Consider the following 18,176-nt stretch of genomic DNA (forward strand, 5'->3'; position numbering starts at 1 on the left):
AACATCAGCAACAGCCATTGGAAACATGCTGTGCGGAGGTTGGATAAGGACAGTTGCTCTCCCCTTGCTTAATATAAAAGAATCGCCACTTAAAAGGTGCCTATTTTATGTTACCTTCCTTCCCATAGAGACGGAATACCAGGTAGGCCTCATGGAAGATGATCTCAAGGGCACTCTAAGCTCTACAGGTCAACCTTGCTGTCATAAATCTCCTTTGTTTTGCTCTCTACTCTAAATACATACTGATGTCGAGGTCCTTCCCAACAGATCCTTCTCCGGCACAGACATACGGACTTGGATGCCATGGCACATGATGGCTCCACCCCACTAATCCTTGCCACTCGGCTTGGAGTCGAAAACATGGTAGAAGAGCTGGTTGCTAATCGCGCAGATATCAGGGCCGTGGACAAGAGAGGTGAGGCTGCTGTGATTCAAGAAGCTGAAGGCTGAGCAGTAAAATGGTACCATTTATGGATTTTTAAAAGTGGTTGACATGCTGTGCAGTGTTTTGCCAGCCTTGTAATGGAGCGTTGACACAGTTGCGCAAAAGCACTCTTTGTACACAGGCAAGAATTGTGCAAATGCATTTGCGTGATAAGGGCCATGCTTTCCAATGCCCCTCTATTGTGCAGATGCAGCTGAGCAATTGCTGCATTTGCATCAAGGGCACTGTTGTGCAGCTGCACAACATTACAAGGCTGATGGAGCGCTGCGGAACACGTCAGCCAATATTTTGGTCCTACCCCTTCAGAGCAATGCTGCTCAGAGCAGCTTACAAGAATAATCAATTAGAATAAAGCAACATAAGAATAAAAGTAAACAGGCATCAAAGCTGGATAAAATTGATAAACACTGGCTAAAAACTGGAACCTCAATACAAACCAAGTTTAAAACTTAGCAGATGCAGACAGCAGATAAAAGCCCTATAAAACCTCTCTAAGGAGAAGTGTCTTGAAGTACTTTTAAAAAATCTTATGAGAGGAAGCCTGGCGAAGCTCCTCCAAGAGGATGTTCCAAAGCCAAGGGGCCACATCTGAAAAGGCCCTGTCCTTAGTCCCCGCCATCTAAATCTCAGTGGTGGGATCATAAGCAGGACCTGTGCTTCCTAAGCAACAGACCATCAGCTATTCTTGTAGGTGGCTAGAAGGCGGCAGGGCCCAGAAGTGCTGGAAACGTTGCATCTCTGAGATGTGTGAGCTGATGGCAGAAATTAGGGTGTGCACTCCAAAAACTTGCACATTTGGGCCCTCTTTGTTTTTGTGGAAAGAGGGGGCTTTCATTTCAAAACCCAGCCATAGGTTCGTTTTGGACTAATCAGGCTCTTCCCTAGTGGTTCCATGACCCATGCTGCTACGACTATTATACGGCTATACACTGCTTTTCGACAAAAGTTCCCAAAGCGGTTTACATAGAGAAACAAACAAACAAACAAAATAGGAGGGATCCCTGTCCCCAAAGGGATTACCATCTAAAAAGGAAACATAAGTTACATGCCAGCCACAGCCACCAGAGGGATACTGTGCTGGAGCCGGGTAGGGCCAGTTGCTTTCCCCCTGCTATATTCAAGAGAATCACCATGTTAACAGGGTGCCTATTTGCTCATTTTGCTCTGCTTGCAAGAACGCCCGTCCTTGCAGGAATCAGTGTGCAATGCTTGCTGCGCAGCTGCCGCACTCAGGGCGTGGGGAGAGGGAAGCCATTTTCAGTTCTCTTCTCTTCCCTCCCTGCATAAGCCTTTTTCATGTCCAGGAAGATGTGCTCAAGGGTTGAGGATCTTCCTGAATGCAAAAAGGCCTTTGCAGAGAGAGTGGAGAGGAGCAAAAATCATTTCCACCTCCCCATGCACTCCAGCTGGTAAACCTCATGCGCCTTTTTAATTCGATTCTTTTGCGGATTGAGCTCTTGCTGCTGCTGCTTCCTAAGCATGTCAGCCAGTAGTACATTTTCATGGTGGCAGCTTTTACCAAAGGTGGGTGTGTGTGTGGAAAGGCAGAATGAATCCAGGGTGGCTCACAATAAATATTAGAATGGGTGATCAAGATTTCACGTGCCACGAGGTAGCAGCAAACACGGTGCCCATAAAAGCTACTTGTAGAATTAAGATTTCCTCCCTCTTTTTTTTTTTAATTAACCTCTGCCCTCAAAAATGAATAGGTACATGGAACCATTCATACCACTTATTATTGACTGATTTGATTTGATTTGATTTGTATACCGCCCTTCCAAAATGGCTCAGGGCGGTTTACAACATGATAAAAACAATTAAAACAAATTAACAATTAAAATCAAACTATTAAAACACAATAAAACCAATCAAACAGCTAAAAACCCTGGAAATCAGGGCAACCGTTTAAAACAGTTTAAAACACTCAGTCATTTAAAACCACTTGTCTCCTGACACATCCATTCCAGAACAAATGGGATGTGCATACGGAGGGTCAGAGATGTGCTCGGAAGTGGAAGCTGGCAGTAACGTGTGTACCGGAGTAAGATCCTTCATGCCTGAAATTTGCATTAAAGCTTTGAACTTTCTACAGTTTACCGCCATCTGGAAAGACCCATCTTAAACAAGAATGATCCCTGAATGTCCCATGTTGTTCCACAGGAAAGAGTGCCCTCCACTGGGCTGCTGCAGTCAACAATGCCCTTGCCACCCTCGTCCTGCTCAGAAACGGAGCCGATAAGAATGCTCAAGACAACCGGGTAATGCATTTCTGGTGGCCCCCTCTTGGAAAGGTTATGGCAGAACTGGAGAAAAATACCCAAGGCGGCCACTAAAATGATTAAGGGGGTCGGAATTTCTTATTTATGGGGATCTTAAGAAGTTGGTCCTTTTCCGTTTAGAGCTGGTTTTTCCTGCTCTAAAATTCTTTGATTCTGTTTTCTTACACTCCTGTTGTTGTCCAGTAATTTGCTTAAAATTATCAGCCAGCTCAGTGCTCTCAGAAGCAATTTCTTATTAATATACTGCCTCTCAACAAAAAGTTCTAAGCACTATTTAAAGGGACCTCAAGAATTCATCATCACTGTCTGATCTGATGATTGTCATTCAAGACGGCTCTTCGAAAATTGATCCAGGTTATATAAGCATAATCTATTACATCCCAAACAATAAACCTATAATTATTTTAATGAATTTGTGATGAAACAGGACATGGAAACTAACTTTTACTCAATAATAATATTAGCAGGATGTTGAATTGCTTGATTTTGAGAGAAGACAGACATACCAGTCAGTCATCAACATGTGGAAAAATAAATGTTCAGGCATTGTTCATTGTTTGAAGTTTATATATATGTGCAATTTCGAGAAGGGAGGATAAAAAGAAATTTAAAAAAAACCAGAGGTGTTGAATACATTTTTTCCAGTATTGGAATCAATATGGGAGCAATATTAATTATGGATGGTCAGAGAGGACAATATAACACAAATACCTTATCAAGACTCAATGTAGTGATTCAAATTCAATGTGGCTTTTTAAAAAATTGAGCTTTATTAGAAAATAGATATATTATTACTCAAATATTGAGTAATTGAAATTGAGCTTTATTAGAAAATAGATATATTATTACTCAAATCATAGAGCAGAGGTTCCCAGCCTTGAGTTCCCAGATGTTGTTCAACTACACCTCCCATAATCCCCAGCCACAATGACCTTTTTGGCTGCGGACAATGGGAGTTATAGTTCAATACCCACCCGGCTTTTAGTTTTCATGCCCTCTAGAATTCACATATCAGCCAAATTTACCCCAAAGTCCTTGCAAGCTAGGAAGCATTTCATACACATTCAGGTTTTTCATTGTGCATTAAGAGTGTAGCTCGATTTATATCCGGGGTTAAAAAGTCCACTTTTTGCATTGGGTGTGTGTGGTGTGGTGTTTTTTGTGTTGTTTTTTTGTGCCACTTCAAACTCACATTAAAGCCTTTCAGAAAACCCACGGTAAAACCTGCTGTCTGGGAAAGCTCCTGGGATCCCAAGGCTGGGAGGAGAGGTCAGTCAACAGCAACTGGCCCTTATGATAGTGACAGGGAAACTGCAACAGAGGTCATTGGAGACCAGAGTAGCAGGGTGCTCCGTGATGCTCTTGATTGTGAGCCCAAGCATATGGTAGAGACTCAATGTTGGGCTGTATGACCTCAGTCTAATCCAGCCCGAAAGGTTCTTCCTTGTGATCCAGTAAACCAAAAGGGGCCTATCAGCCAGCCACATATAATGGCCTCCCAAGGGCTTGATAACCCTCTTCCTTTCCCAGGCCCACAAAGGCTGGACAAAACCACGATGTGTTGAACATCTGGCTGGCAACCAGAAAGGACTGGTGCCAGTTCCAGGAAATGCTCAGCAAGCTGCCTTCTTTGGGCTCCTTTTCTACTGGGGCCCCTTCAAGTTTGTGATAGGACTTGGCCCTTGCCCAACCATGCTGACCTCCAAGGCCAGCTCTGCTGGAAGCCTGCAATGGCTTGGTGGGTTGGAAGTTCTGCAGGTCTGTCTTTCCTCTGGTTTGTGTTCCAAATGAGTTTATTCTTGGGAACCAATTATTCAACACTAAACCAGCAAGGTACCTTCGTTTGCTTAGGGTACTTAGATATAGTAGAAGGTTTTCGCTGGCATGTTTCCATGCTCTTCCATCAGTGGTCCTGGAGGGCATGTTCAAGAAGACTGCCTACGTGGAGCATGCCCATGTGGAGACAGAGCAGTCGAATTGATAGCCCATGTTTTATTATATTGTACTTTTTATAAAGATTCTCACATTTCCTTTATTGTTGCCTTATTAAGAAATTTCCCAGGCCGTTCAGAAGGGTGTTATGTTTGTTTTCTCCTCTCCGACCAAGATCCTGATGTTTCATAAAATGTGGCCAAATTCCGTGTGGTGGCCAATAGAATTAGACAGACGTTGGCACTTAACATAAATGGTACAGTATAGGCTGGAGTGATCAATGTCGGCTCTGTGATAAGTGATCTTTCTCTGTCTATTTTTGTTTTGCTGGTCAGACACTGAAATAAAGTTTGGACTGGATTGGGTTTCACTTCCCCACTTCTCTCTGTTCATAGGCACAGACGCCGCTGTTCCTGGCTGCCCAGGAGGGGAGCTACAAAGTGGCTTGCCTTCTTCTCCAGCACGGAGCCAAGCAGAACATCCGAGACCACCTGGGCCGCCTCCCCAAGGACGTGGCGCTGGAGCGTCTCCACCACGACATTGTGTCCCTCTTGGACCCTCCCTGCCCCTCGCGCATGACTGGCCAGCATTCGCCACACAGGCCCCGCCCACAGGCCCATCGGTCTGCGACCAACCCCTACAAGTTGCCATGGCTACCCTGCAGCTCACAGCTCCCTCCTGTCCTGGAGCATGAGGGCCCTCCCAAGGATCTTCCTTCTCCCACACTGCCTGCTAGCCCCTTAAAAGGTCCTGTGGGACCACTGGCAGAGTGACTTCACCCTCTCTGGGCGTGGAATGGACCAATGGTCGTGCTGTGGGTCAGTGACACTGGATTAGGCCAGGCTGTGGCACTCCCCAGGGAGGTCACACAGGGAAGGCATGAGGATGTCACAAGAAGCGGCCATGAATGGGGGGTAGGTTGGAACGGAACCGTGCCTGAGAGCAGACTGGATGTCCCACATGGAGGAGCTTTGATATGATGGATGTGACATTGGAGAAGTGCCAAAGAACATATCTGATGTCCCACACATGATGTCCCACAGCAAGAGGGATGCTTGGGCCAGCAATGACATCTCACAGAGACTGAGGCATACAGAGAAGCTTCTATCACCATCCCATTTCTTGCTATACAACAAAAATAGATCTCACACTGGCGGGTTATATGGGCCCACCCCCACCCCACTTTTCTGAATGCCCACTCCCCCCATACGCAACATGTTAACTTGTCCCCTCTTTGCTTTAGTGCTGGATCTGTCAGGAGGCTTCTAAAGGAGACGAGCAAGGCTCAGTTCAGCTGGATTGCCCATTACTCCTGCTAAGGGGAAAGAAAGGAGTCCCTCTCCACCTTTGAAACCACCTAAGCTAGTAGCTGTCATGACATCTTTTCATAGCAAATGCCATACGTTTGTGCACTGTGTGAAGTGTTTTCTTTGTTTGCCCTGAAGCAATCTATTTGACTCTGCATTCTAGCATGATGAGAGAAAGAAAATCTTCCTTTCTCTCCACTTCTATATCATGCATTGTTTTATAAGCCTTTATCATGTCCCCTTTCACTCGCTTTTTAAAAAAACTCTAAAAAGCCCCAAACACTTTATTCTTTCTTTGCAGGAAAGGTGTTTCAGCCCTCCCCTGCCTCTCCAAGACTTTGGCTGCCTTTTTCTGTACCTTTCCCAGCTCTACAGCATCCTTTTTGAGATGGAAACCAAGTCAAATGAGGAATGGCTGTAGGAGCCAGGTATATTTAGCCTGGCAAAGAGCTGACTGAGGGGAAATCAGATCTCCATCTTCAAATATCTGAAGAGACAGACTTATTGTCTGCTCTCCTAGGCAGAACCAGCTGGTTAAAATTACAAGGAAGCAGAGTCAGGCTAGACATTAGGAAGAATTTCCTAAGAGCTGTTGGGACAGTGGAACAGTCTGCCTCATGCAATGGTAGGCTCTCCTTTTCTGGAGATGCTCAAAACAGAAGCTGGGCAGCCATCTGCACAGTTTCCTGCACAGTTTCCTGCACAGTTCAGGAAGCCCGAGTCGGCCCTGTATCAGTTCAAGGAAGCCCGAGTCAGGAATATCACAGTTCAGGAAGCCCGAGTCGGCCTTAATATCACAGTTAAGGAAGCCCGAATCGGGCCTTAATATCACATTTCAGGTAGCCCAAAGAACAGTTCAGGAAGCCCTTCCCAGTTTCCTGCACAGAGCAGGGGGCTGGACTAAAAGACCTCCCAAGGTTCCTTCCAACTACAAAAGATTCTGTGAGCCTGCCAAGACTCTATGCAGTATTTCAAATAAGTAGGACCAACTGTGGCCACTTAATGTAAAGGGAAATCACTCCAGTTAGAGCTGCTACTTCTTCTCCAGAAGCTGCCCTTCTGCCGTTTAAACACTAGGCTGACCACCAAAAATTTAAAGAGAAAAATCCACCCCCCCACCCAATGGGATTGTGGTAAAAGCTTCAGCAGCTAAACCTGTGTGTGGTAGGCTCTTGTTAAGAGCACAGGAGCAAACCCAGTGAAAGTAGCACCCCTGCAGACTGTATGCCTAAAAACATGCCCTTTATGGGGCCGTCCTTGCAGCCGCTCTGAGAGTTAAGGTGTGATGGTTGATTTACACGTCCTCAGAATGAGAATAAATAAATTCTGGGGCCAATGTTGACAAGATCTAGAACTCAAATTATACCTTAAATATTTGAAAACATACTTCTAAAATGAGTATAGTGTTTATCCGTAGCCATCAAAGTCTGCCTGAATAAAATATGTTTTCCCCCAAAAAGGGATTTTTTTTCACATCAAGTTTCTTTGCAGGGAGGGGGGAACCCACCAATATCTAAGCCAGGAGTTCTCAAGCTTGGGTCCTCGGCTGTTGCTGGACTGCCACTGCTATACTCCCCAGCCAACCACAATGGCCATATATCTGGAGACCCACATTTGAGAACCTCTAATTTCAGTAAGAACCTCTTTCCCCACTACTAACAGGCCTTTAATTGGTTTGGTGGGATTAAACCTCTCTCAGTCCACAACTTCTTTTCTGGCAAGAGGCAGACATTCAGCAGATGTAACCAAACACAGCCCATCAGCCATATACTGTGGCTTGCCAGAGGCTTGACAATACCATTATTTTGCTGTTGCATTTAAGCAGCAGCAGGAAACGATCGCTACTTTACTCATTTGGCCTTCTGTATTACGTGCAGTGTAGAGTTCTCTGTCGAGATCCCAAATCCAGACCTGCATCTGTCAGCTTTCTATCTAGCCTACTGCAGTGTCTTCAACAGCTGCAAGGCATACAGATTCAGCAGCTGCAGCTAGAGCATAAGGATGGCAATTTCACCTGTTGAATTTCTGCTGTCAACGCTTGATTCCTATCAGGCAACAATTTAAAAAAAAAAAAAACTGCCTTACATCCACAAGGTTGTTGTTCTACCAGGGGATGCTCCTCTCCTCCTCATTTTACAGATGGAAGAGCAAACTGTAACATATTTTACACATTCAAAGCAAAATCTCACTTTTAACCATGGCTGTCATCTTACCGAACTTCTAAGTATTGTCATTCCAGTTTTGGCCACAGGGTGGCATAAGATGCTATATACAAACAGAATTATCTCTTCATTGCAAGTGGAATACTTTCACATTTCTCCCACAGGTGGCACTGCTGGTCTCGATTCTGTCTTGGATGGGAGGGGGGAAGACACCCCCATAAAAGGCAAGGCTAAAGAGATGGGATGCGGGGGAAGGAAGGAAGACAGCAGTCACACTAGCCACCAGAACCGTATATAGAGCATAAGTCCCACAAAGACCAGGCTGGTGGCTGCAGCTTTGGCATAAGCAGAGCGGCTATTGAGGAATTTGGCATCATGGCGGTATTTCTTGGAGAGAGTCGACAAGTTGCTGGCCTTTGAATCCAAAGCTGTGGGGAGGAAAGAAGAAGAAAGACCAAGCTGTCGAATGGACTTCCAAAATCACCAATTGCTGCCCACCCTCCTGAGCTCAAGTGTCCTAAACCCCCAGATCTCCATGTTCTAACCCAGAAGATCCAGTAAATTGGGATTCTCAAACTTAGGTCTGCAGATGTTGTTCGACCACAACTCCCCTCATCTCCAGCCACAGTAGCCTTTTTGGGAGTTGTAGGCCAACAACATCTGGGGACTTAAGTCTGGGAGCCCCTGAAGTAAATCTTGCAGGCTGCCATGCCTGTCTATTGCCACAAACACAACGAAGCCGAGGGCTGTGCCGAAAATGGCATTTGCGTTCCATTCCGAGCTTGGAACGGTACACAAATGCCGGGATCGTTCTGTCGGAACAACCATCGAGCTGGTTGTTCTAACGGAACAACCCCATTCCAAGTCAGAACGTTCCGAGCACCACTCTGGACTCTGTACATGCATGGCAGCCATTTGCCTGGTGGTGCTGACCACACAAATGGCTGCCGCGAGTGTGCAGAGGCCAGAAGAGTACTAGGGATGTGCACGGTCCGGAGCAGTCCGGACCGGCACCGAAGGGGGGCCTTACTTTAAGGGCGGGGAGGGCTTACTTACCCCTCCCGCCTCTTTGTCCCCTCCAGCGCCCGTATTCCACAGAATAAGGGGGCGCTGGAAACCAGCCCCCCCGCCCCCGCGGGCAGATTTGGCCAGAAACTAAAGGTACAAATGCCGCCGCCGTCGCCCGCCAGCCCGCCCTCCCGCCGCCCGCCCGCCCGCCCGAGTCCTCACCCGATCTCTTGGAAAAAAACGAGAGGAGCTAGCGAACAAAGCTCCTCTCGCTAGGAAGTCCTGTAGCATACTGAAGAAGCTTTGCGCGCGCGCGCCGCAAAGCACGCCGATCGCCGGAGGCCCGGTCTACCCGCCAGGAAAAGGCCGGGTAGACTGGCGATCGGAGGCCCGGTCTACCCGGCCTTTTCCCGGCGGGTAGACCGGGCCTCCGGCGATCGGCGTGCTTTGCGGCGCGCGCGCGCAAAGCTTCTTCAGTATGCTACAGGACTTCCTAGCGAGAGGAGCTTTGTTCGCTAGCTCCTCTCGTTTTTTTCCAAGAGATCGGGTGAGGACTCGGGCGGGCGGGCGGGCGGCTGGGAGGGAGGGAGGGAGGGCTGGCGGGCGACGGCGGCGGCATTTGTACCTTTAGTTTCTGGCCAAATCTGCCCGCTGCGGGGGGGGCGGCTGGTTTCCAGCGCCCCGTTATTCTGTTGAATACGGGCGCTGGAGGGGGCAAACAGGCGGGAGGGGTAAGTAAGCCCTCCCCGCCCTTAAAGCAATACCCCCCACCCGGACCCGAACCAGCCAGGTCCGAACCGGTCCGGCAGTTCGGCCATTCTTCAGAATGGCCGCCGGACCGGTTTGGACACACCCCTAAAGAGTACCATGTCAAGCAGGGGTGGAGCCACCATTGGGCCAACGGGTTCAAAGAACCCGGGCCGGTGACCAATCAGGAGCCGCAACAGCGGCCCCGACACACACACACCCCTGCGTCTGACGTCAGACGCTGGGGCGGTAGTTTAGCTCCTGAGCAGGGGCCACACGGCCCCTTCGGGAATTAAACTAAAGTTTGCAGCGCCAGCCAGGAGCGCCTCTTCCCTGCAAAGGCAGGGAAGCGTCGCTCCTGGCTGCGCGCTGCAAACGCAGGGCCAGCCTAACTAGCTCCTGAAGGGGCCGCCCGGCCCCTTCAGGAGCTAAGACTGGTGCTGTGTTCGCAACACAGCCCAGGAGCGGCTCTTTCCCGCAGGGAAGAGCCGCTCCTGGGCTGTGCTGTGAAAGCAGCACCAGTCTTCTTCTAACTGCCGAAGGGGCCGCGCGGCCTCTTCAGCAATTACAACTGAGCTGACTCCCGAGAGTCCCGAACGGAGCCTCAAGGCTCCGTTCGGGAGCCAGGCCACGCCCCCCGCGTCTGACATCAGACACGGGGGCGTGGCTATCCCCTGCGTCTGACACGGGGGCGGGGCTATCGGGGCACCCGCCGCAGCCACACACGGGCCACCGGCGGGCTAGCTACGCCCCTGATGTCAAGTGTTCTGACTTGGAATGGAGTTGTTCCATTCCAAGCTTGAAACCGCTCCTTCATTTGCAGGGCATTCTGTTCCGAGTTCGGAACACTCAGAATGGCCCTGGTCACCTTCCTACCACTTCATCACATCATCCGAAGCAGCCCATTGGCTCTTGTCAAGTCCTTGGAATGCTTGGCCCTCCCCACTCCTACCCCCACTGCAATGATATGAAAGCCGATTTAGGCGAGACATTAGGGAAGAATTTGCTGCCTGTAAGAGCTGTTTGAGGGCGGAACAGTCTGCCCCCCGCAGTGGTGGGCTCTCCTTCTCTACAGGTTTTCCAACGGAGGCTAGGCAGGCAATTGTCAGAGATGTTGCAGCCAGTGTTCCCTCTAACTGAGAATCCCAGATGTTGTTGACGACAACTCCCAGAATCCCCAGCTGCAATGGCTTTTGCTTTGAGGATCATGGGAGTTGTAGTCAACAACATCTGGGAACCCCTGTTAGAGGGAACACTGGTTGTAGCCCTTTCCTGCACTGAGCAGCAGGTTGGACTAAAAGGCCTCCCAGGTCCCTTCCCACTCCTACGATCCTATTATTCTCGCCCCTGCCATACCGGACAAGGCCTCTCCGCGCTGAAGCACCTCTTCGATGTTGGTGACCATGATCTTCTGAACGTCCTGCAGCTCCACGTTGATGCTGCTCAGGTGCCGCTTCGACCAGCTGTCCAAGTAGGACTTCTTCAGCTTCTGGATGTACATGTCTAAGAGGAAGATTTCACAGGTTAGCATCTCTGGTTAAGAGCTACGGCCCTCGAAGAAGATGCAATCTATGCAGACCATGAAGCAGCCTATGCTACACTGACCTACCTCGCTTTCCCAACAGCCACAGTCTGCATACACATGAAGAGCTGCTTTGCATATGGTGTGTTTTTTAAAATGTATCTTGCTTTTTTTTCCCCCACCCAAAGTGGCTCACAGTGTTAAAAGACAACAAGAAAACACAAGTAGAACTTCTGGAGTCTCCTTCCCCTTTCTTTTAACATAGTGACTCTTACCTAGAAATACCCTTCCCTTTGCGGGGAATTTGGTTTGTATCAGACTACAAACACAAAAGGTATTAGAGGGGCCTACACAGACACACAAACAAACAAACAAACACTGAGCTCATAAGCTTTCTTCTGCCAGGAGGGGAGGAGAGCTGGTCTTGTGGTAGCAAGCATGAACTGCCCCCTTTGCTGAGCAGGGTCAGTCCTTGTTTGTATTTGAATGGGAGACGTCATGTGAGTACTAAGATATTCCCCTTAGGGGATGAGGCCGCTCTGGGGACAGCATCTGAGTTCCTTGCTCCCTCCTGACATCTCCAAGATAGGAGTTGCAGACTCCTGCCTGCAACTTTGGAGAAGCCGCTGCCAGTCTGTGTAGACGGTACTGAGCTAGATGGAGCAATGGTCTGACTCTGTAGAAGGCAGCGTCCTAGGTTCCTAAGACAGGGCTGAGAGAGACTCCTGCCCGCAACCTCGGAGAAGCCACTGCTTGTGTAGAAATATTGAGCTAGATGGACCAGTGGTCAGACTCGGAATAAGGCAGTTTCCTATGTCAATTTTTAAAAAACGAATATTGACCCCTCAAAAAGCCCCAGACAAAATAAAGTACAAACCTATGCAGCAGAAGAAAAACAGACCCAGATATCTAGCAACAGCCCTTAGCCCAAAGTCCTGAAAAAGAGTCAGGTATTCACAAGCCTTTGAAAGGAAAGCAGGGTGGGGGTCATCCAGGCCTACAACAGGTGCAAATTCTAGAGCGTTGGGGCCAACACAAAGAAGGCCCTGTTCCCAGTAGATACCTGCCTCACTTCACCAGGTACAGAACAGAGCATGCAAAGAGGTACATATGGGGGAAGGCTATTCTTAAGGTGCCCAGATCCCAAGCTGCTTAGACAAGCCCTTCGGCTGCTTTTGGCCTACAACTCCCGTCATCCCTGGCTACCGGCCACTGTGACTGAGAATAATAGGAGTTGTAGGCCAAAAACAGCTGGAGGTCTAAACACCCGGTTTAGAGCTTTCAAAATAAGAAAGATCACCTTGAATTGGACCTGGTAGGCAATGCAGCTGACATTCATGTACGTATTTGTATTTTTTAATTGTGTATTGTTTTATATTGCAAGCTGCTTTGGGGTTATTTTAATGAAAAATGGTGTATAAAATAAATAAATAAAATGTTGGGGTGATGTGCTCTGAATCAGAAGCTTTTCTCGGAGCCACTACCTAAGAAGAGCACCGTGGATCAGACCAAAGGTCTATCTAGATCAGCACCCCATTTCCAGCAGTGGCCAGCCAAATACTTCTGGCAAGCCCACAAACCGGACATGAAGGCAACAACCCTCCCTTGCTATTTACCATCCCCAGGCAAGCATTATTCACAGGTATATTGCCTCTGAATATGGAGGTTTGATTTATTTATTATGGCTAATCGCTGAAGGACTGCCTTTCTCTGCATTAATCTGCCCAGTAAAGAAGCCTGCCTGTGTGCTCTGCCTCTTTCTGATGTTCATCTGGTGGCTACACAGGACAGGGCTTTCTCAGTGGCAACCTCACTTTATGGAATTTTCCCCCCTGCCACCAGGAGAGTTTGGGTTTTCAGTGGACTTTTCACAGATTGTCAGAAAGTAGCCAGCAAATTGTGCTAAGAAGTAGTGGTCTTGTGGTAGCAAGCATGACTTGTCCCCATAGCTAAGCAGGGTCCACCCTGGTTGCATATCAATGGGAGACTAGAAGTTGAGCATTGTAAGATATTCCCTTCAGGGGATGGAGCCGCTCTGGGAAGAGCAGAAGGTTCCAAGTTCCCTCTCTGGCAGCATCTCCAAGATAGGGTTGAGAGAGATTCCTGCCTGCAACCTTGGAGAAGCCGCTGCCAGTCTGTGAAGACACTACTGAGCTTGATAGACCAATGGTCTGACTCAGTATATGGCAGCTTCCTATATTCCTGTGACATTGTCCAGATCCCCAGGAATCTCTCTCACAGAAACTTTAGAATTCATGAGAATTCTGAGATAGTGGCCATCACCACAAATGTATTGTGTGTTGTGGGGATTTCCAGACAGCAATGTAGTCTAACATGAATTCTAACATAAACAGCAAGAACAGGGAAATAACATCTTCTTTAAAAGAAGGTTACAGGCTTCTGAGATAGTGGCCACCACCACATTCTGTGGTACCAAATTCTAGAAATTAAAACTAGTGTTGCGTGTGGAGGTATTTTTATTCTGTCTGTTCTGAATCTACTGTCCATCAATTCCACTGGGTCACTCCGAGTTCCAGTATTAAGAAAGAGGCAAAGAAAAAGAGGAAGCTTCTCTCTCCCCATGCAGAAGAATCTGTGAGAACAGGCCTTCAGAATAAAGAAATGTGTTGTCCAGCCCAGATTAGACAATGAGGTCTAGCGTGGTGGTGGTGTGATCTGAAGAGATGTCAGCTCTCCCTTGGTCTTGACACATACCAAACTCAATGAAGGCGTACGGCCGTGACACGGAGGACACCTTCTTCCCATATAGTTCCCAGAACTCAGCTTGCAGCTCCTCCAGGAAGGCAAATGCCAGCTTCTTAGAATATGCAGCTTCACACAGCGTCAAGTAGCAAATGCCCTGGCTGATCAGGTAACTGCAGGGGGGGAAGGAAGCAACGGAGGGTGGTGGGAGCAAGAAGGGAGATGGCTCTTGATCCATCTCTTCCACCCAGGGATAAGCAAGCACAGACAACAGCCTCATCAATAAACCCAGTGAAGTTTTCATAAGAACCAGCTGATTGGGCACAGAGCATCTGCGCCCCTAGTTTACCAAGGCTGCCACCACCTTTTCCTCCCACCCACCCCATTGCCGCTTCTTTGCCTGCCCGCCCGCCCGCCCACAGCCACCTTCTTCTTCTTGTTCCCCACCCACTGCCCACCCCCATCTCCTTTTTTGCACCACCCAGCCGCCCCCACTTTCTGGCTGCCCACCTGCCAGAACATGCCTTGTTGCGGCCACCTGCCGGTTGCGGCCGCTCGCTGCCATTTTTTTTGGCCAGCCGGCTGGCGAGACACCAACACCACCACCATATTCTCTCTTTGGCCCATCCCGTGGCTGTCCGGCAGCTCTCCGAACTCTCGCGAGAGCTGCCACGCATGAGATTAGCCACAGGTCTTAGAGAACGATATACAAAGATTCTTACAAGACTACCCACACATTAGTCCATGAGTCAGGGCCACAGATTTTGGGCATTAGTACCATCTCAGGGGATGAATGTTCATAGTGTTTTTTGACGTCTAACCCGCTAGAGATGAAAAATAAGTAATAGCACTGTTGCACTTAACTTTCTGTGTGTGATCACATCTTCTTTCTCTCTACCCGCAAATGATTAGGGTAAAGTCCCAGTCATTTTTATACAGAGGCAAAAGTTAGGGTAGCAATGGACAATTTGTTGTACTATCTCCATGGAGTAATCTCTGGAAAACGTTCCTGCCACTTTTCATTCCCATTCTTCTAACATCATTCTTTATAGTTCTTGTGTTTTTAGAACTTTCAAAAGCTTTCAAAACACATTTGCAGACTTGGCTGCAACAGCCAATCAGAAGCAGAGGAGGAAGGTCTTCACCCTCTTCCCTTCTGCAGCAGACTAGGGATGTGCATGAACCGGTTCGAAGGTCCGTCCTTCAGACCGGTTCGGGGGGGCAGAGTTACCTTTAAGGAGCAGGGAGGGTGCTCATCCCCACCCCGCCGCATTTCACCAGCCAATACTCTCCCCAAAATTGCTGGTGCATACCTTCTTGCCGTCCTGGTCAGTGTCGTACTAGAAGTGGCCGGTGCACATGCATGACATGCGCATGTGCACCGGCCACTTCCAGCACGACACTGACCGGGACGGCAAGGAGGTATGCTGCCGCCCCATACCAACCATTTTGGGGAGAGCACCGGCAGGGGAAATGTGGTGGGGCGGGAATGAGCAACCTCCCTGCTCCTTAAAGGTAAACCTACCCACCCCGCCTCCCGGGAGGGCACAAATCTGTTCATGCACATGCCTACAGTGGACACACTGCTGAGGGAATGTTGGCTTGAAGCCAGGGCAGGGCAACAAACAGTGCAGCTGCAGAGAGGAGAGGCAGGAGCCCTTCAAGCACCAGAACCTTCTGGGAGTCCTTCAAGAACACCAAGGGCAGAGTTTCTCAACCTGTGGGTCCCCAGATGTTATTGGACTTCAACTCCCATAATCCCCAGCCCCAGTGGCCTTTGGCTGGGAATTATGGGAGTTGAAGTCCAATTACATCTGGGGACCCACACGTTGAGAATCCCTGACCTAGGGGTACTAGTACCCTCTGTTGGGAAACCCTGCAACAGAGCTAGAAGAACCTACAGATTCCCTCCCCTAAGCTGTCGACACTTACTGGAAAGTCATTGCTCCAGCTTGCAGGGAGCACCGGTTTGGCGAATGGTCCCCAAGTTTTCGGAAAAGTTGTTTAGCTTGGTTGTGATATGCTTGGAAGTTCCGGTTTGACTGTGAAGGAAAGAAGGGGTGGGAAAGCCAACCTTTAACCTGTGCTTCTTTTCTGCTTTGTGCATGAGGTCTGTGTGACCCAAAAGCTTGCATATGCTTATACCTAAAAGATGGCCCAATAAGAACAAGCCCAGCACTTATTTTTTCACGATTTGGTTTCCGGCAATGTGTCACCAAATGTCCAGTAGGGCAATTTTTTTTTAATGTTGTTGGTTTTTTTGTTGTTTTTTTAAATGCATCAGGGTTACCTAAATTCCCTGCCAAGAAGAGCTGGATTGTGTCACGCTATAAATGACAGGGTTTGAGGCAAAGAGTTGAACCAAACTTGAACCCAAATTTTAAAAGAAGATGTTTAAACTAGTATTTGGAGCATGTGTTTGGACAATCTGCCCCCCACATGTAACCCCCACATGGATATCCCCCACACGTGTCAGGATATCCATGAAAGACATAATAGAAAGGCACGCTCTTGGCACATCCCTTCTAATTGTGTGGCCCAGTTCTAGAGAGAGAGAGCATCCTCCAAACCATGCCATAGATTGTTGTGTACAGGCACTCCCTGACTTATGAACCCCCAACTTAACAACGGCCCATACTTACAAACAAAGCTCCATAACGTATTAAATTAATGAAGTCCCCAACTTACAAACCCCAGTCCACACATACAAACTTTGGCAGAAATGCGAAGCACTGACACTTCCTACCAAATAAGTCCCAGTCAATTTTGTGTGGCTTCGGAGTAAACATGATCAAAATCAAACTATTTGGGTGTTTTTTTGTTTTTTTTAAACGATCTATGAATTAAATGCCTAATAAAGCATTCGTAAAAGTTTCAGCTGAAGGTCAGAAGCTAATAGGATTCTAGAAAAGGGCTAGGCGGGTTGATCTGGGGACAGCGAAGGGAAACCTAGTGGTTAGAGCCAGAGGGGGAGGCGGAGGCGAGGCCAGGACTCCGGGGTCCTCCTCGCTGCCTCGCTTACCTGCTCTGTTTCTTGCATGGAGGCTGCTAACAGAAGCCCATCTTGGACGCGGCTGATCATCGTGAGCAGGACCATCCTGGATGGGACGGGGGTGCAGCTCTTTGGGGAGGGTGTGTTAACCCCCCACCCCCAGGCTAAAGACCACTCTACAGGCTGCCGCTGGATCTGGGTTCTCAGCTGACGTGGCTGATGGGAGGGATGGGCACCTTTGAGAATGGGCGGGGCGAGACGACGCCAAGAAGTTTCTTCTGCAAAGGGGGGGGGGGACACGTACGCAGAAGATTTCCCACCTTAGCAGAGAAAAATGCGCCTCCCCTTCTCTTTGAGGGTCCGCACTGCTTGGGAACGCTTAGTCTCAAAGAGATTCACTGTCACGGGATCTGATGGCCCCTGAGTTAGATGGCTGGGGTGAAAACGAAACCTAGAAAAAAGGAGAGGTCCGTCGCTGACTGCTGCTAGTCCGGAAGGCTATGTGGAACCTCCATGTTCAGAAGCAGTATACCGCTGAATACCAATTGCTGGGGAGGGCGACAGCACAAGAAAGCTATTAGTGCCCTGCCGACAGCTTGTGGGCTTCCCAGAGGCATCCATTCACTCCCATCATGTCATAGATAAGAGAGGAAAGGGGGTGGTTGCTAGGATGGTCCATGCTACTTATGCATTTATACTAGTGTGGGTGGGGGTTGCAGACCGTCAGCAGAAAAAAAAATAGCTCAATCTGTGGGGAAACGAGATGCTTCTGCAACTGCTACTTATGTACTGCTTTTCAAGAACAACAGACATCTCAAAGCAGTTTACATAGAGGAAGAAAAGATGGTTCCTTGCCCTCAAAGGGCTTACAGTCTAAAAAGAAACGTTAAGGGAGCCCCCAGCAACAATGTTAAGTTCATTGGAGGCGGGAGAGCTGGAGGACTTGTGGTAAAGTAAAGTGTGCCATCTAGTCGATTTCAACTCTTGGTGCCCACGGAGCCCTGTGGTTGTCTTTGGTAGAATTCAGGAGAGGTTTACCATTGCCTCCTCCCACGCAGTATGAGATGATGCCTTTCAGC

General features: G+C 48.6%; 2 protein-coding genes across 2 annotated transcripts in view; one reads left to right on the plus strand and one right to left on the minus strand.

The window, feature by feature from the left end:
* NOTCH4 (notch receptor 4) overlaps positions 1 to 8,002 on the plus strand; it is a 50,625-nt gene extending 42,623 nt beyond the window's left edge. Inside the window, exons 24-26 of the mRNA XM_053291702.1 lie at positions 268 to 415; positions 2,606 to 2,703; positions 5,052 to 8,002. Coding sequence (XP_053147677.1) covers positions 268 to 415; positions 2,606 to 2,703; positions 5,052 to 5,429 — 624 coding nt within the window. The 3' untranslated portion in view covers positions 5,430 to 8,002. The remainder of the gene's footprint in view (positions 1 to 267; positions 416 to 2,605; positions 2,704 to 5,051) is intronic.
* Positions 8,003 to 8,036: 34 nt separating this feature from the next.
* LOC128343129 (vesicle-trafficking protein SEC22b-like) lies at positions 8,037 to 17,325 on the minus strand. The gene is made up of 5 exons (XM_053291685.1): positions 17,128 to 17,325; positions 16,038 to 16,147; positions 14,118 to 14,278; positions 11,237 to 11,383; positions 8,037 to 8,553 (listed from the first exon to the last, which is right to left on the minus strand). Exons 1-5 carry the CDS (start codon positions 17,200 to 17,202, stop codon positions 8,396 to 8,398), a joined length of 651 nt encoding a protein of 216 aa, XP_053147660.1. The 5' UTR covers positions 17,203 to 17,325; the 3' UTR covers positions 8,037 to 8,395.
* Positions 17,326 to 18,176: the final 851 nt, after the last annotated feature.

Source organism: Hemicordylus capensis, chromosome 2, assembly GCF_027244095.1.
Source record: "Hemicordylus capensis ecotype Gifberg chromosome 2, rHemCap1.1.pri, whole genome shotgun sequence".
Taxonomy (NCBI): Eukaryota; Metazoa; Chordata; class Lepidosauria; order Squamata; family Cordylidae; genus Hemicordylus; species Hemicordylus capensis.

Coding starts and splice junctions, on each gene's coding strand:
- LOC128343129 (XM_053291685.1), bottom strand. CDS start 17,202: ATGGTCCTGCTCACGATGATCAGCCGCGTCCAAGATGGGCTTCTGTTA. Junction 11,384..14,117: donor GTACGCCTTCATTGAGTTTG/GTATGTGTCAAG, acceptor TCTTCCTCTTAG/ACATGTACATCCAGAAGCTG. Junction 8,554..11,236: donor GCGCGGAGAGGCCTTGTCCG/GTATGGCAGGGG, acceptor TCCTCCCCACAG/CTTTGGATTCAAAGGCCAGC.